Below are 25,407 nucleotides of genomic sequence, written 5' to 3' on the forward strand. Positions count from 1 at the left end.
ACTGCAAAGTGAACAACATCAAGAATTCATTTACTGTTGATATTGATTCTTAACAAAACTGTAGGAAATCCCATCTAATCATATGCAAATCTTCCAGTATCAAAGGCCTACAGGTGGTCAGTGCTTCAAAAGACAAAAGTATAACCTAAGTCACATCAAGCCTAATGATTTCTTAAATTTATAAGTAATGTTTTATTTGAAAATTCCAAGATCAAGTCGGAGGTAGCCATACAACATCAACTTTACAACCTCTATTTTTTCAAGTACTTAGAAGAATTAGGTATGTTTCCTATATCCCAAACAAGTATGTCATTCTTTTAATCATTTGGTAGACATGAGTATCCATCATGCAGGCTGAATCATGACAAACTGATGATATTTAACCATTTGTGACCTACAAAGGGCATTTTCATATGATTCAGCCAAAAACCAAACCTTGTGCTAGGACACAAGAGTGAACAAAACAAATTCCTTGCCTGTGTGGATCTTACACTATGTGTGTATATACATGGGTGGCAGGGAGAGCAGTACAAATGAATATACAGTATATAAGATGGTGTTAAATACCTCAAAGAAGAACATAAAAGGTTAAAAGGGCTACAGCAGAGCATAGGGGAAATGGTTGTCACTTATTGGTCAGGGAAGGCCTCACTGATAACATTTGAGCAAAATTCTAAAGAAAGAGGGAGTAAGCCTCTAGATTCTTCTACAATGAGAAAATCTTATCACTAACATGAAAATTTCTGCCAAGCTTACGCTGAAACACACAAGAACAAATAATTCTGCTAAAATCAATGGAGTGTTCTAACAATTATGGCCCTAATTAAACTTTCAGCCAATCTGCACCTACACAAGTACATGCCATCAAAATTATAACTGACATTTACAGCTCTTATTCTACATGCCACACACATTTCATGTAAACATCTTATTTTTTTGTCCGTGTTTTCAATCTAATAAATATTCACATATAAGAATCCACAAAAAGACAAAGCAATTTATTCTTACATTTTTTGAAGAACCTGGGCCATCACAACCCCATTCGTTAAATCTTCTACGGTCTGGCATGGCGCATCCACATTAAATGTCTGGATCTGGGGGGAAAAAGGGGGGGTTAGGGGTTAGATTCCATGGTTAACTGTACAGGAGATTTCTTAGGCTTCTTATTGTGATTATCTCATCTTGAGAGTTGGAATAAATTTTAAAAAGCAGTAGAGTTGGAAAATTTTTCCCTTATGGGAAATTTTCTACAGGTTCTCATTGTCATTTTTTCCCTTAGGTAGAAAAGAAATTGTGGTGGACACCTGGTGACATCCCAGCATCCATTCTCCTCACAGATGACCACTCTAAGCAAGTCATGGTACCTTCATCCACTCTACCAGTGACTAACTTAGGATTCACAGGGCAAAGACAATTTGAACCAAAGAGTTGCAGGGAGATGCTTGAACTTGAGTTTCTAGGAAAGAAAAGCCAATCTCCTCTTGCTGTGAACAAGTATGTTGCCTCAACTGTCACCAGCAGTCATCTTAGGGCTCTTAATGGAATACAGTTTAAGATGAGGCCAATGCAGTGTACGACAGAGAAGAGGGATACAAAGAACTAGGTCCTTGAGGCCAAAACTGAGCCACTGAATTTAAAAAAAAAATGTGAAGCCTATTATGTGAGATAGATGTGTTTAAGGCTGGCCAGGTTGAGACTTTTTACTCAAAACCAAAACTTTTTTTTTTTTATGATTTTTTATTTATTTGACAGAGATAGAGACAGCCAGCGAGAAAGGGATCACAAGTAGGGGGAGTGGGAGAGGAAGAAGCAGGCTCCCAGTGGAGGAGCCTGATGTGGGACTCGATCCCAGAATGCTGGGATCACGCCCTGAGCGGAAGGCAGATGCTTAACGACTGAGACACCCAGGCGCCTCAAAACCAAAACATCTTTATACAGATGTAGAAGTTACATTCACTATAATTAAGGTTAGATATTCAATTTTGATTCTAAATGTATTCTGAATTAGATCTAACTTTGCAAAAAACAAAAAACCAACGACTAACTCTGTACTGGTAAGCATGACATGGCCGAGAAATAAAAATTATTTCCATGAGTAAGATAATACAGCTGAGCCAAAAATTATTATACCCAGTAGTGCAACCAAGACTCAGAAGGATATAAACCACTGAGAAAAGACATGTGGCCAAGCTCTCCCACAGTTTATAGGTTAACAAAATGAAAGAGTATGACAGGATGTGCAGACAGCAACACAAAGATTAGAAGTGAGAGCGGGATGCAGTCTAGGAATGAAAAACAGCTTAGCATGGGATGGGGGGTGGGAATAGGAAGAGCTGGAACAGGGAAAAGAATACAATGGTGAAAGATGGGGGCACTATTGTGCAAAACCTCATAAGCCATGTTAGGACTTTATTCTAAAAGCAATGTGGTGAGGGGGGCAGTAAGCAAAGGACTCCAAGCGGAACACTGAGGCCATGAGATTTGCACTGTATAAAGATCATCCTGGCTGCAGTATGAAGAAAGGACTGAAGGGGAAGAGGCACAGAGACCTATTTTAGTAGGTTTACATTATTAACACAGATGAGGTCAAACTAAGTAGAGACAATGGAAATACTGGGAATAACACTCAGGTCTTCTCATGTTTTTATTTATTGGGTTACATACTCAGAAGTGAAATTACTGGGTCAAAGGATGCACGTTTTAAGGTTTTTGATAAATACAAAGTATGCACATTTAAAGGTTTTGATAAATTAATTCTAGTAATTCTGTTCTAGTAATTTTCTCACTTTGTAACAGTAGGTGTCTACTTCTCAGTACTGTATCATTTATCAAATCTCAAAAAAAAAAAAAAAAAAAGCTACTGACAAATGCAGTCAGCAGCTGCTTTATATTTCCTATACCAGAAAGTCTTGTGGGTAGTGATGGTTATGGTGGTGGAATTATCTTAAAGATCACATAGCAAGTGGTTTTTACCTAGGTATCCATTTGGGAGAGTAATGAAAAGAAGCCATTCCCTGACACTAACCTCACATACAGTAAAGGTTCAATAAATAATTACTAAATGAATAAACGAACAAATAAATATCTGCAGGAACTGAAATTAAATTTTATTCTATACTATGTCCAGCTGCCTCGTCAATAGTAATGTGGTAACAACAACGTAGTTTAAAAAGAAATAAACACCTGCTTTCATTTTACAGTTGATAAATCAATCTCTCTCTCTCTCTCTCTCTCAGGTTTAGAATGAAAAAGAGGCAATAGTGAGGGCCACATCTCATTTATCTCTTTACCACTAGTCTTAGCACAATGTCTGACACAAAATAAGCCCTAAGTGAGTATGTTTTGAATGTAATGAACTAATTCTATCCCAGCTTTGCTCCTAATTTGCTGTGTGAACCTGGGTGTACCACTTTACCTCTCTTAAGAGTTTTTTAATCTACCAATTGGGAAAAATGCATTATGGAGAGGTGTTTTGCTAAAAGAATAAATGAGAAAATGAATGTACATTAGGTACTCTGAAAGGTCTAAAGCAGTGGTTCCCAAACCTGGTGTACATCAGAATTATCTGGGAAGTTGAAGAAGGCTGAGAATCAACAAGCTCATCAAATAATTCTTATGTGGTGGGACACTGGTTGGAACCCTCAGATCCAAAGCAGATTAGAAAACGGTCTCTGGCCAATTAGAAGAAAAAAACTCAATAAAGCAAGTAATTCTTCAATAATGTAATAATTTACTACTAAAATTCTGTTTCTCTCTTGGGACTTAGAAAAAAAACGATCTTCATTCTGATTTCTAAAATGTGGCTTCTGAACAATTACTTTCTCTGTACTGGCTCGTAAAGTAAATAAATACTAGATCATGAAGGATACATGTAACAAGTAAAGCAGGTCCTAAAGAAAATCTAGCTTTATGGAGTTTCCTTTGGGGATGATAAAACTGTTTTTGGAATTAGTGGTGATGGTTGAACAACCTTGTGATCATACTACAAACCACTGGACTGTACACTTCAAAAGAATGAATTTTGGGGCACCTGGGTGGCTCAGTCGGTTAAGCATCAGCCCTTGGTTCAAGTCATGATCCCAGGGTCCTGGGATCGAGCCCCACAACAGGTTCCCTGCTCATCAGGGAAGCTCCCACTCCCTGCTCCTTGTGTGCCCACCCGCAATCTCTGTCAAATAAATAAACAAAATCCTTAAAAAAGAAAAAAAGAATTCTAAAGAAAAAATTTTTTAAAAATGAATTTTATGGGATGTGAATTATATTTTAATTTTAAAAATCTATCATCTACCAGTTCTCATCAACTCTGAGTTAATATCTACAGGATGTGTCGGGACAGCAGTAGGGTAAAATTTAAAGATAATTACACCTAAGTGCATTAAGTTGTGAAATTCTACCTAAAAGATTATAACCTCTCTTTCAATCCCAAGAAGCTCTATTAACATCACCCAACCACCATCTCACCCTCCCCACAAAAGCATGAGGAAAGTAAAGCATGAGATCACCTGGAATTAGTATCTCCACAACAGCAGTTCTCAACCAGGGGTGATTTTGCTTCCTATGAGACATTTTTTGTTTTAACACATAGGTGTGTGCTATTGGCATCTAGTAGGTAGAGGCCAAGGATGCTACTTTTAAATGTCCTCAAATGCACTGTCACAAAGAATTCTCCAACCCCAAATGTCAATAATGCTAAAATTAAAAATCCCTGCTCTAGAGCAGTGGTTCTCAAGGTATATGGTCCCCCGGCCACTAACAATAGCATCACCTGGAAACTTGTTAGGAATCAGAACCTCAGGCTGCAGCCCAGACCTACTGAATTACAAACTCTGGACATGGGGCCCAGCAATCAGTGTTTTAATGAGTCCTCTAACAATGCTAATCAATACCAAAGCATAAGAACCACTTGAATGAATGCAACTGAAACGCAGAGATAAAGTCATACTTACCTAAGGTCACCCACACTTAGTATGAAATAAAAATAGGATTTGAACCCAGGTAGTCTAATGTCAGAACCTATGCTCTCATCTACCATTTTATATTCACCCTCAATTTTTAAAAAAGAAAGAAAAATAACGCTTTTAAAAAATATGCTTTAACTTTTGTACACTGATTATTCTTCCATCACAGAACAAAAATTGTTGGTACAATGGAGTTAGGCAGAGAGAATGGAATGTGGAAGATACCATCACAAAAATGATACCTTCCCCAAGTCTATACACTAGTATACATTTTATTGACTGCTAACTAAGTAATATGAAAATTACAAGGATATGCTAGTGTTGCTGGGTTTCCCAGAAGAAACATATTTAGCCTATATGACGATTCTTTTCCCACTTAACTTCTTGCCATTAACTGGTAGCATTCCACATTCTTTCTGGTTTTTTAGTCTCTAAAACCTAGGAAAGAACAATCTTTTCATGTAAAGTTCAAGAAATTAGGCTTGACAGGTGTAATAGGCAGGGCAGATTTCTTTAACAGGTAAGAATACAATTTGACTCAAAGGGTGGGGAGAGGAGGTAGCGTGGAAAATTTCAAGCACATCCTGTTGAACTTGCTTGCTGCATAAACTCTGATTTGGAATTTAAGCTTAAGGTGTTTTCCACTGGTAGGATACTCTCTCTTTTCCTAAGTATTCTTCTTTCAAAAAAAATTTGGAACATTTGATTCTTGGGTTAGTAGCCTCTCTGATAGAATAGCAATTTATCCGGCATTTAAGGCAATTCGATGTCCACAGAAATGAATTCTGGATAGGTGACTAATAGTCATCCCTTTTAAGTGCCTGAGGTTTTATTATTTTAACTATTTCTAGTGGAAGAACTTCTAAAGTGCGGTATCTACCTCCAATCTAGTACTAAATGCTATATAGTGAAAATAAGCTTTTGATATTAAAGATCATAGTTATGATCTTCAATAATTGAGCATGGAAGTTCTTGAATTCTGTAAGGCTGTCAGCTCAAAGAATGAATCACATAGGCCTGAGTTTTCAGTTCTTGGATCTTCTAGGTCACTGGCAGCTGTCTGTACCTTGCCGAGTGTTGCAGTTACCTCCTAACCTTCTGTGTGCACAGAACCCACACGACCAATGTGGCTGTAAGTTTATGTAGAGTAAATTAGTCCAAATGGGAGTCTTGTCTTTTCTTAAGTAGGCTCCATGCCAACTGTGGGAGTAGAACACACGACCCTGAGATTGAGAATCACATGTTCTACTGACTGAGCCAGCCAGGTGTGCCAATAGGAGTCTTGTCTTTGGAGTTTATTGCATACATTTTTTCCCTTACACTAGGTTTTGGAATTGTTTTCAGATAAGCTGGCCTCAGATATGAGGGGAACTACTAGACTAAACGTACACTTTTAGCTACCTCATTTTCTGCATAAACATTTATTCTGCTTTGGGGCGCCTGGGTGGCACAGCGGTTAAGCGTCTGCCTTCGGCTCAGGGCGTGATCCCAGCGTTATGGGATTGAGCCCCACATCAGGCTCTTCTGCTGTGAGCCTGCTTCTTCCTCTCCCACTCCCCCTACTTGTGTTCCCTCTCTCGCTGGCTGTCTCTATCTCTGTCAAATAAACAAATAAAATCTTTAAAAAAAAAAAACAAAAAACATTTATTCTGCTTTTTATAATGACAACTTAGAGAAGCCAGCATTTAAACTCTATTTTGAAACATTTCAATGCACAAGTTTTAAAATGTTTCCAATCTTAGAATTGTACATCTTTGTGTAGACTCTGCCCTCCAGTTGTTACTGAAAATCTGTAATCTTACTTTCTCCAGAAATTTTCCTTGATGAGCCTTCCAGTGACATTTCAAAAATCCTTTTCTACAACACCATATTCCCTGACCTCTCTCCATATCTGATAACCTGGATTTTCTGTTTTCTTGACATTTACCAGATTCTAAATAGATGCTCTCATACTGTGTGCTTCTCTTGATATCCCTTCAAACTTCCCTCTAAGACTCTTCCTCTAATTTTTTTTAAAGATTATTTATTTATTTGACAGAAGAAGAGATAGCCAGTGAGAGAGGGAACACAAGCAGGGGGAGTGGGAGAGGAAGAAGCAGGCTCCCAGTGGAGCAGGGAGCCCGATACAGGGCTCCATCCCAGGACTCTGGGATCACGCCCTGAGCCAAAGGCAGACGCCTAACGACTGAGCCACCCAGGAGCCCCTGATTAGCATTTCTCACTCAAATAACTGCAATGATCACTATCTTTTTGCAGATGCCCTTGTAAATACACCTGTTTTCAAAACTTGTCTTCCTAGACTTCAAAGAATGTAGCCTTACTTCAGATTCAGTTAGCTTCCTCATCTTTGTCCTCTTGCCTTTTTCTAGCATTGAGGGAAGAACTTACTTGTACAGACTCAAGAAGGCACACCTTAAGATCCTCAATCTTCTGTTTACAACCTCTGCCAAATCTATTCCTTCCACAGTATCAAGAATGTAGTCATTCTTTTCCTTTATCTCTCCCCTGCCTTGGCCACATTATGCAGTTTAGCAGTTTTTCTCTTCTCTAAAATACAGTAGTGAAACCCATCTTCTCATCTGAAGTTGGAACCCACTACATTTGTAAGCTGTATGTTAACTATAACATTATTGCAAAAAACAAAAAACACCCTGAAATCCCATGAATAGCCTAACAAAGTTACAGAATATATCAAGCCCTACCAGTGTATATATTGTTTCAGAAAACATAATTGGCTCCTGACACAAAACACATTATGAAAATCTCAGAGTAGGGGCGCCTGGATGGCTCAGTCGGTTAAGCATCTGCCTTCTGCTCAGGTCATGATCTCAGGGTCCTTGGGATCCAGTCCCGTGTGGAACCCCCTATGGGGCTCCCAGCTCAGCAGGGGAGTCAGCTTCTCCCTCTCCCTCTGCCCCCGCTAGTGCTCGCTCTCTCGCTCCTCAAATAAATAAAATCTTAAAGAAAAGAAAATCTCAGAGTATTTACACTACCTCTGTTACAACCTACCCAAGGCAATGCTTCTTTAACCTTTCCATGTAAGTGCCCCCACACAGGAAAGTGACATCTATATTTCAGGGATCTGAACTTGTAACTCAAGGCACCACTGAACAGAATTTCTTTGACATCTGTATCTTACCTCTAACATTAACCCAAATGCTGTGGTCACCTCAATAAATATATTAGTGTCTTATTCTAGAAATGACATTTAACTCCCAGAGAAAGCACTAGGTTTATCCCGTGGCTCTGCAGACCTCTATACATACAAACACCCCCCGCTCCCCCCATAAAAACTGACACCAAGGTTTGTGAACACACAGCCTGGGTTTTAGGTCCGGTTCTTGAAGAGGCTGCTAAAGGCACAATTGTTAGCATTAAAACTAAACAGATATTTACTTTAAAACATGACAATTTTAATAGGTGTTTAATAATTTAAGATTTGAAGCCTATAACGTCGCCCCAAAATGTCAAGTTCCATTACTGATTCCCACATATATTCCAGATTTGTTTTTGTATTTATACCTTTAGTAAGTATCTCCACACCACTTACTTTCTAATCTCTGAAGTCGCATTTCAAATACCGACTCTGGGTGCCTTTTCGTATTTTTCCTACCCTCCCTTTCAAAGTACTTTTCTCTTCCAGTGGGCCCGGCTCATCCCTCAAGGGGCTACCCTCGGTCCTCCGTGAACGCTACAACAAAGGGGAGGAACGTCGTAACCAGGGGTCCCGAGTGCCTCTACCGGCTGTGCCGGACGCAGAGACAGCCAACGCTTGGGTGTCCCTGGCAGCGCGAGAGAGAAGCGCCAGAGCCCCATCAGCTGCAAACAACAACAATCCTAATCACAGTGCCGCCTGCACCCCATCATTAGCCTCCACCGGGCCGGTTTCCACTCGGAGAGCAGCCAACACGTCAAGCCCGGCAAGTTTCCCTCGGACTCCGGGCTGAGCCCCCAGCGCCGGGCCGCTCCCCGCCGCCCCCCGCCCGGCCGGGCCGCCGGGTAGACGCGGCCCGCACCGGCGTCCCCCGGCTCCGCCCGCCCCAGGCCCCGGATGTGACGGCACCGCCGCCCTCGGCGCTCGCCCCCCGCGACAAGCGTGGGGGATCCCGGAAAGGAGGCTGGGGGAGGGGGTCTTCCCCCGACCCGCCAGTCATCACATACCCAAGTGAGAAGGCTCTCGCACAGCTCCACCCGCTCCACCGACTCCACGTTGAACATCTTCCCCAGCTGGGGCTTGGCAGCGCCTCCCCACCTCACCAGAAACCGCTGCCGTTCGGTCTGGGGCTGCGTCGGAGGGTCCGGGCAGTTGACCTGGCCTCTGGCCCACCTTCTCCTCGGGCCCGGGCCGCCGACTACCGCCCCGGCGCTGCCAGCGGCTCTCGCACCGTCACCCCCGCTGCCCCTCCTTCTCCTTTCACTCGGGACCGCGCGCCCGCCGCGCGCGCCCCCGGCCACGCCCGCAGCCTCGCGTCCCCGCCTCCAGCCCCCCACACCCCTCCTCCGGAGAGCGCCGGCCCTGGCCAAAGCCGCGGCCGACGAGCCACTGCGCACAATCGCGCTCCGGCCGGCCCGCCTCCCTGCCGCCGCCGCGCGCGCCCCGACGCCGGCCCGCTGCGTGTCGCCTCGCGCACGCGCCCGGCCCTGGCGGCGGCGGCGGCGGCGGCGGCGGCGGGTCCTCCTCGCCTGTCCGCTCGCACTCTCACGGAAGCTCGGCAGTGCGCGTGCGCCTGTGTCCGCTCTCCAAATTAAAAAAGGGACAGCTAGTGGTTGCCCGGGAGGGGTGGAGGGGGCCGTGCCCGGAAATAATCTCTATTCTCAGTCACCGGGAATTGGCGAGGTATCCTCTGCGGTGGAGAGGTACGCGCCCCCCCCCCTCCCAGCCGCCGGGCCGCGGCCGGCCACGCCCACCCGGATTCGGGCTCGCGGGAGCGGCCGGCAGGGCTCCGGCGTGGGCGGGACTGCCCCCGGGGTCGCCTTCGGGCTTCGGGGCGGGGGGGGGGGATGCTGACTTGGACCCCGGAGCTCCGCCTTCGTTCAGACAGCCCGGGGCTAAGCTCCAGAGTCGCCCGGCTCCCGCCCGGAATTCCGGAGACGGTGGAAGGGCCGACGTGGCGGGCGTCTCGTGGTTCTAGGTGCTTGGCCGGGGAGGAGAGCCGGCCGTTCCTTCCTGGGTCGCGGTGAGCCTCGACTCCCTGAAAAGTTCGGCTACTTAAGTAGGGAGAGGGTGTGCGCCAGTTGTTAGTCCGTGAAGACCTCGTTAGTTCTAGGGCCTGTTTCTCCTAGTGCAGATCTAGGAGTTGGCCTTCTTGTTTAATGGCTTGGTGGATGGTCTGCCAGCGAGCCCACCCACCTTTTTAGAGGCGTGGATTCCTGCAGAGATACCAATATATTTTTATGCGGTATAACATACGCAGAGAAGTGCATACAACGTACGTGGTTAAAGAAAAATAATAGTAAACACCCAGATAAAAACAAAACACTGCCCATACCTCAGGAGTTCTACCCACACCTAGTGTTCCTTCCTGAAAACAATTGCCTCCCTAGACTGACTTTTATGATACTTCACTGCTTTTACTTATAGCTTTACTGTCTTGTGTATGCATGCCTAAACAATATAGTTTTACTTTGCTTGTTTTTGAACTTTTATGAATGCAATCAGTGTATTTTGTGGTTTTGAATTTATAGTAAATTTGTGTATACCTATAGGTAATTTTTATTGCTCTCTAGTATTCCACTGTATGATTATAACAGCGTATCCATTCTGTTCATGGACATTTTGTTGTCCCAGTTTGGGGCTACTAAAAGCAGTGCTCTAAGTATTCTTACACCTGGATACTAGCGCAAATGTGTAGGGGGTTTCTTTAGGATATGTACTCCTAGGAATCCTGGGAGAATCGTTGAGTCATAGGGTATACATAACTACCAGGTAATGTCAGACTTATTTGGAGTGCAGCAAACTTAACTTCCTAGAGCACACCTTTACTTTGGTTTGCGAGTTCCTGGAGCCCCCATTTTCCCATTAGGAGTAGGTTTTGTCATTGAACATTCAGAATTGGAGTGAGTTTTTAATGATGCCTTACAGAGTACCAATTAACAGTTCACATTTGATGAATTTATCATTTTGTAAATGTAAGAAAAAAATCTTACCTAAAGTCTTCTCAATGGTCTTTAAAAAAAAATGTATTCCTCCTTCCACCAAGGGCAGAGAAATCTTTAGAAATGATAAATGTGTCTTACCTGCCTTTGTTTCCTTTGTTGGTGCCTCTGGATCTCTGTCAAACCAGAGTTCCTACATTCCATACTAGGTTGTTTCTGTAGAATTCCTAGCACTTTAATGACCATTACCCTTATTAGGCACGTAAAATCAGTAAGTATATGTTACATTGACTTAAGCCTGACTCACCTGCAACTTGTCTTTGAAAGTGGAGAACAAGATGCTAGTCTTTTCTGGAGGGACTGTGGTGTAGTGAACACCTTCACTCCAGCTGCTCAGGTTTTCAAGGCTTTGACACAAATGACCTAAGCCTCCTTTTTCAGTCTTGACTGCTCACCCACAATGCATTTATGTATGATACTGCAGTGTTCTTGAGATTTCATTTGTGGCTCCAATTACCCTCAATGAAGGAAATTATATTAAAAGCTTCTTGGATGTAATTGCGCAAGTCATGTGGCCGTCATGTTTCTACGTGAACTTTGGTAAAAAGACTGAGTTTCTCCTTTGGAAGTTACAAAATTTCCTATATTTCCCTTATTCTTAATAATTTTTTTTCTGAAAGTTTTGGAAAAGACCAAGGAGAGAGGTGAGTGCAACTTGTCTTAGCTGTCTCCTTACTCTAGTTAGTTGGAGACTGGTTCTCATCTATAGCTGTTTATCAGACTGATTTATTTATTTTTATAACTGTTTATCAGATTTAAATAAATATGGTAGCATCCTGCGTGGCAATGTTCCCAAGTTTATGCTGTCTTCCCAGGGAATACATACTTAGAGCTTTGATTAAAAGAGAATTTCAGATGCAACATAGTGCAGCTATGGGGAAGGCACGGCTAAGTTTTATAGTGGTTCTTGACAGTTGTTAATAATAGTAATCAAGGGGTGCCTGGCTGGCTCAGTTGGTTGGGTATGTGACTCTTGATCTTGGGTTGTAAGTTTGAGGCCCATGTTGGGTATAAAGATTACTTTAAAAAATAAAATCTATAAAAAAATCAGTAATCAAAATATTATGGCTTCCATTTACTGAGAGCCTATATGGTGGTCCAGGCAATATGCTGAATGCTCTACCTTCATTATTTCGTTATAAACTCCATAAAACAAAGAATTACACTTTTTTTTTGGTCAAACAAGTGGGCATTTGAGGGGCGCCTGGCTGGCTCAGTAGGTAGAGTATGCGACTCTTTTTTTTTTTTTTTTTTTTAAAGATTTTATTTATTTATTCGACAGAGACAGAGACAGCCAGCGAAAGAGGGAACACAAGCAGGGGGAGTGGGAGAGGAAGAAGCAGGCTCATAGCGGAGGAGCCTGATGTGGGGCTCAATCCCAGAAAGATGGGATCACGCCCTGAGCCGAAGGCAGGTGCTTAACCGCTGTGCCACCCAGGCGCCCTGAGTATGCGACTCTTGATCTCAGTGTTGTGAGTTCCAGCCCGTGTTGGGTGTGGAGATTACTTAAAAGTGGGCATTTGGTGTGGTTAAAATTAATTTTATGTATTTTACGTATGAGGAAGCTGAGGTGTAAACTTTACATTAGTACAGTTGTGTGACTCCAAAGCTTACACTTCTTTGACATTAAGCTACTCCTCAATAAGAGCTAGTTAATCAGTAGCAAAACCAAAGCTAGAAACCAGTTCCTCTTCAGGCTTCTATCAATTAGACCACGATTTCCAAGATCTATGGTGTTTTCCGTGAATCCCAAATAGTAAAAATAAAGTCCTGGTAACTCTTATTTTCATATTGGTAATGGGGGAAGGAACTTAAAAAATCCTCAAGCCCAGTTTTTACATTTTGCAGAAAATGAAAGGTCCTTAGAGATTAAGTGAGAACACAGTTGTGGTAGTAGAACTGGAACTAGAATCTGGGCTGTTAATGTCCAAGCAGGCTTGAGTTGAGAGCCTGTGCTATTGGGCAAAACCAGCAGCACAGTTCTGGTCTAGACAAGACCTGACTGTGTAAAGCGCAAGTTGGAGAACTGAAGTTCAGATTGGAAAGACTGACTTTTCAAGATTGAGGTATTAGTCATGTCCTCAAGTAGAAAACTTTCTGTCGTTTATCCTCTGTAATCTTAGATCAGTATCTTACCCCATTTTTGAGCTATTAATTCCTACAGTTCCATTTTAAAATTACGATTATAAGAAAAACTGCTAGTGGAAGTTGAGCTATTGGCAGCCCCCAAGAAGGTCAGCCATTAGTAGTTCTCCCTGTGAGAGCTCTGGGTTTAGCTGGGCTTTCCATGTGACAGGAAAATGCAGTTAACCTCTCTGTTCCTCTCAGAAATTTATCAGCAGGGGCGCCTGGGTGGCTCAATCGTTAAGTGTCTGCCTTCAGCTCAGGGCATGATCCTGGCGTTCTGGGATCAAGCCCCGCATCAGGCTCCTCCTCTGGGAGCCTGCTTCTTCCTCTCCCACTCCCCGTGCTTGTGTTCCCTCTCTGGCTGGTTGTCTCTCTGTCAAATAAATAAATAAAATCTTTAAAAAAAAAAAATTTATCAGCAGCCTCTTCCCCTCCTCCCCTCTCTCAGCCCAAACACTTTCTTTGGGGATACCAGCATTTGTGGAAGTGAAAAATAACTCTTCATTTCAATAATATTGGAAACTTCTGCTATAAAATGATGCAAATAACATTATATGGTTCTGCAATACTTAGAGCATCTTGGATCTCTGAGCTCTTGGAACTGTGCTTGAAACAATATCTATCATAAGCAATATCTTATTTGCAAAGAAGTTTAATATACAGTGGAATGAAAAAACAGTTTGTACAGTGGAATTCAGTCATGTCACCATTGGTTACACATGGAAGGACACAAACAAATGTAACCCACTAAAAAAAAATACAAAGGAGCCTGGGGGAGAAAAAATAACTATCCCTCTACCCTATTAGGTTCTTGGCTGAGAAGTCCCTGTAATAAAAGACATTAACAAGAAAAAAAAAGAAGGTGAATAATTTGTATACTTCCTGTGTACATGGGAGTTACCCAGGAAAACTGAGTAACTCCAGAATGGCCCAGGTGGTCACATTAAATACCACCTTTGCTAAAGACAAAAGAAAGATGTTGGGGGGGAGGACCCAGTTATGGGAGGTTACCAGGAAAAGCACAGTAAACAAGGGTAAAGTTGTTATGCAGATTTAAGTCCGTGCCTTCTCCATTCGTAACAGGCTCTAGGGATTTAGTCCTCCTCTTCTGGTATAGAGAGGGAAATACCTTTACAAATGGAGATTTCCCTTGTAAATGTCTCTTTTACAGAAGGGTAACTTCTACTTGGGTTTCAGAACTTTTCCTTTGCTCTTTTGAAAAAAAATAACCTAAAGTAATTCTTAAAACAGAGTCATTATTTGGGGGTAACAGATTCTCCCCTTCAGTAGTAAACTGCCTAAATTTATATCATTGGGAAGAATCGTTTCAACTCTGTGAAGTAATTAGATTCAGTAGAGACTGGAAATCTTGAGACAAGGGGATAACATTTTGGCTGTCTTTTGTGCAGCTGCAAGTAGTTCTCACTGCGCTTAGGACTTTTTGACACAGCTGTACAAAGCATCTCTAATTTTAAAAGAGAAACCTGGGGCTCCTGGCTGGCTTAGTCACTGGAGCTTAAAACTCTTGATCTTGGGGTTGTGGGTTCAAGCCCCATGTTGGGTTTAGAGATTACTTAAAATCTTTTTAAAAAAATAAAAAGAGGAAACCTGGTAAAATAAACATCTAAATTTACTACATGGCCCACCCCTAGATTATTTGACAGTTTGTTCAGTTTCAGTTGGCAGTTCATTTGACTGTTCTTTTGAATGAAAAGAATGAACTTAGAGCTGCTTCTCTGAGTTTCGTGGTGTGTGGCCTTCATAATGGTCATTTAAAACCTATGATTAGAAAGTTCCTGATATATTAGGCTATTACTATGTGTAAAGATGGAAATTGGCTTTGATCTGTTTGTTTGCTTAGGTTTCTTCCATAAGGTAATTTCCTTATTAGCAGCCAATTCAGATTCTTTCAAAGGTGTTAGACTTTCACAAAGTTTCCTCTTAACAGAGACTGGCTAGGTTAATGAATAAAACTTTTCAGTGCAATAAGTTACATAGATACAAATTTTATTTTAATTATGAATAGTCATGTATGTTTAAGTATTTCCTTTATTTTCCTTTAGGTGTCTTATGAGGCTAAATCTTTCTGTTTTGCAATATAAAAATATGAATTATCTGTGATACTTGGACTCTGATGTGGTTGGGTTATTTCCCTTCATACCTACAGAAATTAGGTATTACCATTTTTCTCAAGCTTAGTGTATGGGAAGGAGAGTTTCATATCCTCCCTTTTCTCTTCATAAGGAAATGCAGCCTCAGAGTGATTCCATATTCCAGGCAGTTCAAAGAATTCTGAACCATAAGCTGAGCTTAGTTCCAGGTGAGGCTAATAGTTTTTCAAGCACCAGAATTTTCATTAATTCAACTAATCTTAGATATAAATGTCCTATAGCCTAAATGTCTTTTACTTTTCAAATTACTAACGTTATAAATAAGGTAAGTCACTCATATTTAAACATATATTTATTAGGTCCTACCGTGTGCAGAGCACTACACAGGAATATTTACAGAAGAAGAAAATACATTCCCTATCCATACATGGTACATTCTAGGACATATTCAGTGCTGTGAGGGTGAAGAGGGATCTGATTTACTGGGAGAATTGATTTAGTATACAAGAATGAGAAGAGCAGTTGGCCATGAGGAATGCTTTTTTCCCTTAAGATTAAAGGAACAGAGCTTGAAGAAGAAAGGGTATTTTTCAAAAATTTGTTTTCAAAAAATGTAAATAGATGATAAATTAGAGTAATTGTTTACCTTAAAGGAGATAAAATTTTGTACTCCTCAAAATAATGTGTCTGGCAAATTTTAAAGAACTCGTTAATGGGAGAATCCCCACTAGAATTGTACTTAATGCAACTTTCCTTAAGTGGGTTCTTTAAAAAATAATATACATTAGAACTCAGTTATATTTATGTGGTTTTGATTAGTATATATTATTTTCACTGTGTCATTTGTAACTTTTGTTTCTTTATCTTTTAGACTTGGAATGGCCAAATATCAAGGTGAAGTTCAAAGTTTGAAATTGGATGATGATTCAGTCATAGAAGGAGTAAGTGACCAAGTACTTGTGGCAGTTGTGGTCAGTTTCGCTTTGATTGCTACCCTGGTATATGCACTTTTCAGGTGAGACTAAAGGACAAAAGAATTGAAATAATGTATATTTGCAAGGGCCACTGCTTTCTGACTGCTTCTAGTAATTTTTAATACTTCATTTAAAAAAGTGAGTAATAGAGCTCAGTAATTGTGATGTGGAAATGTTGGGGTTTGGAACTGACAGCCAAGAAAGAATTCTTGAGATAATCTTTAGTGCAAAAAAGAGGTTTTATTAAAGAATGGGGACAGGATCTGTGGACAGAAGGAGCTGCACTGAGGTTGTGACGGGTGACTGATTATATACTTTCAGGTTGGGAGGGGGTTAGGAATAGCATAAGTCTCTAAATAATTTTTTTTTTTTAAGATTTATTTGTTTTAGAGAAAGGGGTAGGGTGGGGAATAGCAGGTGGAGGAGAGAAGCAGAATCCTTGCTGAGTGCAGAGCCTTACGTGGGGCTCAGTGACCCGAACCGAAACCAAGAGTGGATGCTTAACTGACTGAGCCACCCAGACACTCCTCTAAAGAATTTTGGAAGGAAGAGTTCCAGGAGCTTGAGGGGGCTAGCTATTGTTAGGAAAAGGTCATTTATTACTCTCTAATAAAATGTTAGCGTGAGACCCTTTAGATGTATATCAGTGGGCCATATGCATGGAGGATGATTGCTAACATTTCTTGGGGGGGGGTAGAGATAAAGGAAGTTTCCAAAGGAATTTTTATATGTTAAAGTAGACTTAACAGGACCCTGTGAGGTCAGGATAATGTTAAGCTAAGATTGCCTTTTGCCCTTAGCGAAGTGTCAACATTGAGGCAGCTGAGCTCCTAGAGGAAAGGTCACTCTACCTGTTTCAAGGACTTGTCAATGAGCTGTGGCAGTAAGGAAATTTAATTTTTTCTTTTGCCTTTGTTTCTCACATCAATTGTATATTTACTAAGGTATTTTATTTTTCACTAGGCTCTAAGTGCTACCATATATTGTTCCTGTGATCAGCTGTCTTATGAGATAAAACTTAAATACCGTATTTTGAATAAAATATTAATATTTTCTATGGAAGTATCATTGTTTAAAAATGTAATTTTCATAATTGAATCCCTCAATTTGTAAGTGATATAAATAATAAGTACAAGATGTTTTCACTCTTTAAGTAGAAAAACAGGCAAAAAAAAAGTTGGACAGTATGGAGGGAATTAAGATTCAAGTTAAAATTACTGTTATAGAATCAGGTATAATACTTAAAGGCTTCAGGTGTTTATATATCATTACACAGAGACTAGGATATAAACTAGGAATTTAAGTGTTAACACATGGAGATAAATAAAATGATGTATATGTATGTATCATTGAAAACAAGTAGAAAAAAGTATACAATAGAAAAAAGATTAATTTTAAAAATTACAAATCAGTGAGTTTGCTGTAAAATTATAGGAAAGATTTTTAAACATCAAGTTTCTTAGATATGATACAAAATGTGAGCAACAAAAGAAAAAACAGATAAACTGGACTTCATCAAAATTCCCAACTTGCATGCTTCTCATCAAGAAAATGAGAAACACCTGGGTGGTTTAGTTGGTTAAGCATCTGTCCTCAGCTCAGGTCATGATGTCAGGGTCCTGGGAACGAGCCTCACATTGGGCTCCCTGCTCAGCAGGGAGTCTGTTTCTCCCTCTCCCTCTGCCTCTCCCCCTGCTTGTGTGCGTACCATGCGTGCTCTCTCTCTGTCAAATAAATAAAGTAATCTTTAAAAAAAGAAAGAAAGAAAATGAAAAGGTAATCTGTAGAATGGGAGAAAATATTTCAAATCATATATCTATACAGCACTTGTTTTTTGTTTTAGGTTTAAGTAGGTTCCATGCCCAGCATGGAGCCCAGCTTGGGGCTTGAACTCATGACCCTGAGATCAAGACCTGAGCTGAGATCGGGTTGGACACTTAACCGACTAAGCCACCTAGCCACCCCTATCTATACAGTACTTGTATCTAGAATATATAAGGAACTCAAAACTCAATAATAAAAAGCCAAATAATGTAATTAATAGGGCAAAGGATGTGAATACACATTCCTTCAAAGAAGATACGCAAATGGCCAATAGGAACATGAACTATGCTTGACATTGTTAATCATCAGAGAAATGCAAATTAAAATCACAGTGAGAAACAATTTCATACCCACTAGAATGGCTCCAATAAAAAAGTCAGTAATAGGGGCGCCTGGGTGGCTCAGTTGTTAAGCGTCTGCCTTTGGCCCAGGGCGTGATCCTGGCGTTCTGGGATCAAGCCCCACGTCGGGCTCCACCGCTGGGAGCCTGCTTCTTCCTCTGCCACTCCCCCTGCTTGTGTTCCCTCTCTCGCTGGCTGTCTCTCTCTCTGTCAAATAAATAAATGAAATCTTAAAAAAAAAGTCAGTAATAGTTGTTGAGGATGTGAGAAGATTGGAACCCTCATATACTGATAGTGGAAATCTAAAAATGATTCATCTCTTTGGAAAACTATCAGTTCCTCAAATGATGAAACATGGAGTTACCATGTGATGTAGCAATTTCACTCCTAGGTGTGTGTGTGTGTGTGTGTGTGTGTATGAGAAATAGAAATGAAAACACATCTACACACAAAAACTTGTAAAAGAGGGGTTCCTGGGTGGCTCAGTTGGTTAAGTGTCTAAGTCTTGATTTTGGCTCAGGTCAAGATCTCAGGTTTGTGAGATTGAGCCCACGTGGAGCCTGCATAAGATTCTCTTCACCCTTTCCCTCTGCCCCTCCTCCCCCCTAAAAAAACAAAACAAAACAAACAAAAAACCAAAGACACTTCTACAAGAATTTTCGTGGCAACGTTATTAATAACAGCCAAAAGGTGGAAACAGCCCAAATATCCATCAACAAATGAATGGATAAACAAATGTGACATATACATAGAATGGAATATTTTTTAGCAATAAAAAAGAATAACATACTGACACATGCTACATCATAGATGAGAGTTGAAAACATTATTGCTAAGCGAAGTAGGTCAGATATAAAAACCACATATATGAGTCTGTTCATATGAATGTCCAAAATAGGGAAATCTATAGAGACAGGAAACAGATTAGTGGACCGGAGTGGAAGATCAGGATATAGGGAATTATAGCTAAGGGGTACAGAGCTTTTTGAGGTAATGGAAATATCCTAAAATTGTGGTGATGGTTACATATATGTGTGAATATGCTAAAAACCATTTTGAGTGGATAAATTGTGTGGTATGTGAATTATATTTCAATAAAGCTGTTTTAAAAAGTGAGTCATGGGGGGCGCCTGGGTGGCACAGCGGTTAAGCGTCTGCCTTTGGCTCAGGGCGTGATCCTGGCGTTCTGGGATCGAGCCCCACATCAGGCTCCTCCGCTAGGAGCCTGCTTCTTCCTCTCCCACTCCCCCTACTTGTGTTCCCTCTCTCGCTGGCTGTCTCTATCTCTGTCGAATAAATAAAAAAAATCTTAAAAAAAAATTAATTAATTAAAAAAAAATAAAAAGTGAGTCATGACTAGGCAAATACAAATAGAGTATCTGTTCTTTATTAAGAATGAGATGCAGATATAACTTTATCATGTGGAAGTATCGGGGATAAATTGTTGAGTGAGAACTGATGATTGAAAGACACATCACAAAACCGTAAGTCAAGTAAACCATACTGTTTAAAAATTATTTTTGATAAAATTAATTTTATTTTAAAATGTTTTTCTTTTCCCTTATTTGTTTTTCTAATTTTTCTGCTATGGATATTTATTACTTGTATAATAAAAGTGTTTTCCCCACAGACTGGAAAGATAAGAAGCCCAAACCAAAAGTTGGTTGTTTTCTTTTTTTTAAGATTTTATTTATTTATTTGACAGAGAGCACAAGTAGGGGGAGCAGCAGAAGGAGAGGGTGAAGCAGGCTACTTGCTGAGCAGGGAGCCCTACGTGGGACTCGATCCCAGGACTCTGGGATCATGACCTGAGCCAAAGGCAGATGCTTAACTAAGCCACCCAGGTGCCCCAAACCAAAAGTTTTATATTTGAAAAACTAATTGTATGTTGTAGATGTCAAAAACTTAACAGTGTTATGCTGGATTAATCTGAATAACCAGATAAAGATCACATTTGGGTTATTTACAGTTTGGGTGAATAATTTTAAACTGGTAAACATTCAAGTGGGTAAAGGTGTAAAAACCATATAAAATGGTTAAAGGGACTGGGGATATTAGCTTAGTGGAAAAGACTGTTGGACATAAGAGCAGCCTTTAAATATGATCAGGGCTTGTTTTTTTTAAGAATTAGATTTATTCTACGTGGCTTCGTGGACAGAACCAAGGCCAGTAGGTCAAGATAAATAATAAATTTTGGATCTACCTAAGAAGTAACTTTTCAAATTATATAAGGTGCTCCGTATTATACTTAGACATTGTCTTGAATCTGTCATATGATTGGGTAGGAGGTCAGTTTAAGTCCCTGTCCAGCTCTTCAGATTCAAATTCAATTGGCAGTTGTAATCCTGTTACTTCAGCTGAAGTTATCAATTAGTAATGAGTTGGGAGAGGGGTAGCATGTGTAGTTTACAATTTAGATAAAACTTTTGTCTTTTTTCTGTAATTTCTTTGAAGTTTTCAACCATTATAATTCTTTTTGTGTATTGTGGTAAGATAAATACAGCATAAAATTTACCACTTTAAGTATACAATTCATTGGCATTAAGTACATTCACAATGTTGTATAGCCGTCACCACTGTCTCTTCCCAGAACTTTATCATTCCAAACAGAAACTGTACCAATTAAATATTAACTTCCCATTCCCCCTCTTTCCAGCCCTTGGTAACCTCTATTCTACCTTTTATCTCAATGAATTAGTCAATTCTAGGTTCCTCATAAAGTGGAATCATATAATATTTGTCCATTTGTGTCTGGCTTATTTCACTTAACATAATGCTTTCAAGGTCCGTCTACATTCTAGCATATATCAGAATAGCATTCCTTCTTAGAGCTGAATAATATTCCACTGTATGTATATACCACATTTTGTTTATTCATTTGCTTTTGATAGACATTTGAGTTGTTCCCACCTTTTGGCTATTAGGAATGATACAACAGTGAACATTGGTGTACAAATACCTGCTTTCAATTGGAATTGCTGGATCATATGGTAATTCTATTTTTAACATTTTGAGGAAACTGTTTTTCACAGCGGCTGGTCCATTTTACATTCCCACCAGCAGTGCACAGTGGTTCCAGTTTTTCTGTATCTTTGCCAACACTTGCTACCTTCTATTTTTTTATAATTGTCATCCAAATGGGTATGAAGCAGTATCTCATTGGAGGTTTTTTTTTAAAGATTTATTTATTATTTATTTTAGAGAAAGAATGTGTGCGCATGCAAGCAGGGGGAGGGGCAGAGGGAGAGAGAATCCAGAAGCAGACTCCCCACTGAGTGCAGGCCAGATCCCAGGACCCCCGAGATCATGACCTGTGCCGAAATCAAGAGTCAGCCGCTTAACAGGCTGAGCCACCCAGGCGCCCCTCTTATTGGAGTTTTGATTTGCATTTCACTCTTGATGAATGATGTTGATCATTTCGTATGCTTATTGGCAATACATATGTCTTCTTTAAGAAGTCTATTCAAGTTCTTTGCCCATCTTTGAATTGGGGTGTTTGCTTTTCATTTTCGAGGTATGAGAGTTTTTGTTTGTTTGTTTTAGTAAGGTTTACACCCAATGTAGAGTTTGAACTCAAGACCCTAAGATCGAAAGTCTCATGTTCTACCGACTGAGCCAGCCAGGTGCCCCTATGAGAGGTTTTTTTTTTTCATTGAAGTATAGTAGACAGAAAAGTTATGAGAGTTCTTTATATATTCTGGTATTAATCACATATCAACTGTATGATTTATAGATGTTTTCTTCTATTCTGTGAGTTGTCTTTTTACTTTCTTTATAGTGTCCTTTAATGCACAAAGTTTCTAACTTTGATAAAGTCAAATTTATTTTTTCCTTTAGTTGCCTGTGTTGTTGGTGTCCTATTTAAGAAATCATTGCCAAATCTAAGGTCACGAAGATTTTCACCTATGTTTTATTCTGAGATTTTTGTAGTTTTAGCTCTTAAGTTTAGGTCTTTGATTCATTTTGAGTTAATTTTTGTATGTGGTAGGAAGTAAGGGTCCTTCTTCATTGTTTTGCATGTGGATATCCAGTTTTCCCAGTAGCATTTGTTGAAAAGACCACCCTTTCCCCCATTGAAGGGTCTTGGCATCCTTACCAAAAATAACTTGACCATTTATATGAGTTTATTTCTGGACTCTGTGTTCTATTCCATTGGTATATATGTTTGCCCTTGGGTCAGTACCATACCATTTTGATTACTGTAGATTTGTAGTAAGTTTTGAAATCAGAAAGTGTGTGTCCTACAACATCACTCTTTTTCAAGATTGTTTTAGCTTTTTGGGGTCCATTGACATAACATACAAATTTTAGGTTGGGTTTTTTCTTCTTTCTATCTTTCTTTCTTTATTTTATTTATTTATTTTTTTAGAGTAGATTATTTTTTCCTAATTTTTATTTTTAGTTGTAGTTGACGTACAACCTTAGTTTTAGGTATACAAATGGTAATTCGACAATTATATTCATTATCAAATGCTCGCCACAGTAAGTGAGTTTAGTTACCATCTGTCAACATATTAAATTACAGTATTATATTCACTGTATTTCTTATGCTGTACTAAACATCTTTGTGGTTTATTTATTTTATTATGGAGAGTTTGTACCTCTTAATCCCTTTCACCTATTTTGCCTGTCCTCTTCCTCTCTTATAACCATCAGTTTGTTTTCTGTATTTATGAGTCTTCTTCTGTTTTTTTGTTTGTTTGCTCATTTGTTTTTTGGATTCCAGATACAAGTAAAATCATATGGTGTTTTTGTCTTTCTCTGACTTATTTCACTTAGCATAATACCAATAGGGTCCATCCATGCTGTCATGAATGGCAAGATTTCTTTCTCCACCCCTTCTAGATTTCATTCTTTCTTATGCTGAGTAATATTCCATTGTGTACCTGTATCACATCTTCTTTATCAATTCATCTATCAAAGGACACTTAGATTGTCTCCATATCTTGGCTATTGTAAATAATGCCGCAACAAATATAGGGGTGCATATATCTTTTTGAATTGGTGTTTTTGTTTTCTTTGGGTAATTCCCCAGAAGAGGAATTACTAGATTGTATGATATTTCTATTTTTATTTTTTTTTAAATTAAAACTGCCATTTGATTTTCCACAGTGACTGCACCAGTTTACATTCCCACCAGTAGTGCACAGAGATTTGCCTTTCTCCATATTCTGGCGAACACTTGTTATTTCTTGTCTTTTTTTTTTTAATAATTTTTTATTATGTTATGTTAGTCACCATACAGCACATCCCTAGTTTTTGATGTAATGTTTCATGATTCATTACTTGCGTATAACACCCAGTGCACCATGCAATACGTGCCCTCCTTAATACCCATCACCCGCCTCTCCCAATCCCCCCTCCCCCTCCCCTCTGAAGCCCTCAGTTTGTTTCCCAGAGTCCATAGTCTCTCATGGTTCATTCCCCCTTCTGTTTACCCCCCCTTTCTTCTCCTACCGATCTTCCTATTTCTTATGTTCCATAAACGAGTGAAACCATATGATAATTGTCTTTCTCTGCTTGACTTATTTCACTTAGCATTATCTCCTCCAGTGTCGTCCATGTTGCAGCAAATGTTGAGAACTCATTCTTTCTGATAGCTGAGTAATATTCCATTGTATATATGGACCACAACTTCTTAATCCAGTCATCTGTTGAAGGGCATCTCGGCTCCTGCCACGATTTAGCTATTGTGGACATTGCTGCTATGAACATTGGGGTGCATATGGCCCTTCTCTTCACTACGTCTGAATCTTTTGGGTAAATACCCAGTAGTGCAATGGCTGGATCATAGGGGAGCTCATGTTATTTCTTGTCTTTTTGATAATAGTCATTCAGACAGGTGTGAAGTAGTACCTCATTGTAGTTTTGATTTGTGTTTCCCTGATGATTAGTGACACTGAGCATCTTTTCAGGTGTCTATTGGTGATCTGGATGTTTTCTTTGGGAAAATGTCTATTCAAGTTCTTTCACTGTTTATTAATCAGATTATTTGGGGGTGTTATGCTGAGTTGTATGTGTTCCTTATGTATTTTGGATATCAACCCCTTAGTGGATATATCATTTGCAGATATCTTCTATTCAATAGATTGCCTTATTACTTTATTGACAGTATCCTTTGGTGTGCAGTCTCAACAGCTTATTTTCGCTTTTGTCTCCCTTGTTTGAGGAGCAGATCCAGAAAAATATTGTTAAGGCTGATGTCCAATACATAAAATACATACATACATATTTCCTATGTTTTCTTCTAGGAGTTTTATGGTTTCAGGTCCTGATTTAGGTCTTTAATCCATTTTGAATTTACTTTTGTGTATGGTATACGAAAGTGGTCCAGTTTTAGTCATTTGCATGTAGCTTTCCAGTTTTCCCAAGACCGTTAATGAAGAGACTTTTTCCCCGTTGTATATTCTTGCTTCCTTTATTGTACATTGATTGGCCATATAAACATGGGGTTATTTCTGGGCTGTCTATTCTGTTCTCTTGATGTGTATATCTGCTTTTGTGTCAGTACCATACTGTTTTGATTACTATAGTTTTGTAGTGTATCTTGAAAACTGGGATTGTGATACGTCCAGCTTTGTTCTTTCTCAAGTGTGTTTTGGCTATTGGGGGTCTTTTGTGGTTCTGTACAAATTTTAAGATTATTTGTTCTAGTTCTTTGAGAAATGCTGTTGGTATTTTCTTTTCGTTTTTCAAAGATTTATGTATTTATTTTAGAGAGAAAGAGACAGAGACAAAGTGGGGGGAGGGGCAGAGGGAGAGAATCTTCAGGCAGACTCCCTGCTGAGTGGGGAGCCTGACACAGGGCTCGATCTCATGACCCATGAGACTGTGACCTGAGCCGAAATCAAGAGTCAGATGCTTAACCAACTGAGCCACCCAGGTGCACTGAAAAATGCTGTTGGTATTTTCATAG

General features: G+C 40.0%; 2 protein-coding genes across 11 annotated transcripts in view; one reads left to right on the forward strand and one right to left on the reverse strand.

Moving 5' to 3' along the window:
* Positions 1-9,407, reverse strand: part of HOOK3 (hook microtubule tethering protein 3) — a 105,199-nt gene extending 95,792 nt beyond the window's left edge. For 3 of the 5 annotated variants that reach the window (XM_087856357.1, XM_087856358.1, XM_087856356.1), the window contains exons 1-2: positions 9,120-9,406; positions 1,009-1,094 (exon numbers count right to left, since the gene is read on the reverse strand). In XM_087856357.1, the coding sequence (XP_087712483.1) occupies positions 1,009-1,094; positions 9,120-9,176 (143 nt within the window). In that variant the 5' untranslated portion in view covers positions 9,177-9,406. Of the gene's footprint in view, positions 1-1,008; positions 1,095-9,119 lie in introns of all 5 variants that reach the window. The other 2 variants (XM_045779207.2, XM_087856355.1) reach the window with 2 other exon arrangements.
* An 86-nt stretch (positions 9,408-9,493) lies between these two features.
* RNF170 (ring finger protein 170) overlaps positions 9,494-25,407 on the forward strand; it is a 39,047-nt gene continuing 23,133 nt past the window's right edge. Inside the window, exons 1-3 of one of the 6 annotated variants that reach the window (XM_087856361.1) lie at positions 10,012-10,135; positions 15,486-15,561; positions 16,224-16,367. In XM_087856361.1, the coding sequence (XP_087712487.1) occupies positions 16,231-16,367 (137 nt within the window). In that variant the 5' untranslated portion in view covers positions 10,012-10,135; positions 15,486-15,561; positions 16,224-16,230. Of the gene's footprint in view, positions 9,816-9,937; positions 10,136-15,485; positions 15,562-16,223; positions 16,368-25,407 lie in introns of those variants that run through there. The other 5 variants (XM_087856360.1, XM_045779152.2, XM_087856359.1 and 2 more) reach the window with 5 other exon arrangements.

The sequence above is a fragment of the Ursus americanus genome, chromosome 27, assembly GCF_024610735.1.
Source record: "Ursus americanus isolate L20-20 chromosome 27, mUrsAme1.1.p, whole genome shotgun sequence".
NCBI lineage: Eukaryota > Metazoa > Chordata > Mammalia > Carnivora > Ursidae > Ursus > Ursus americanus.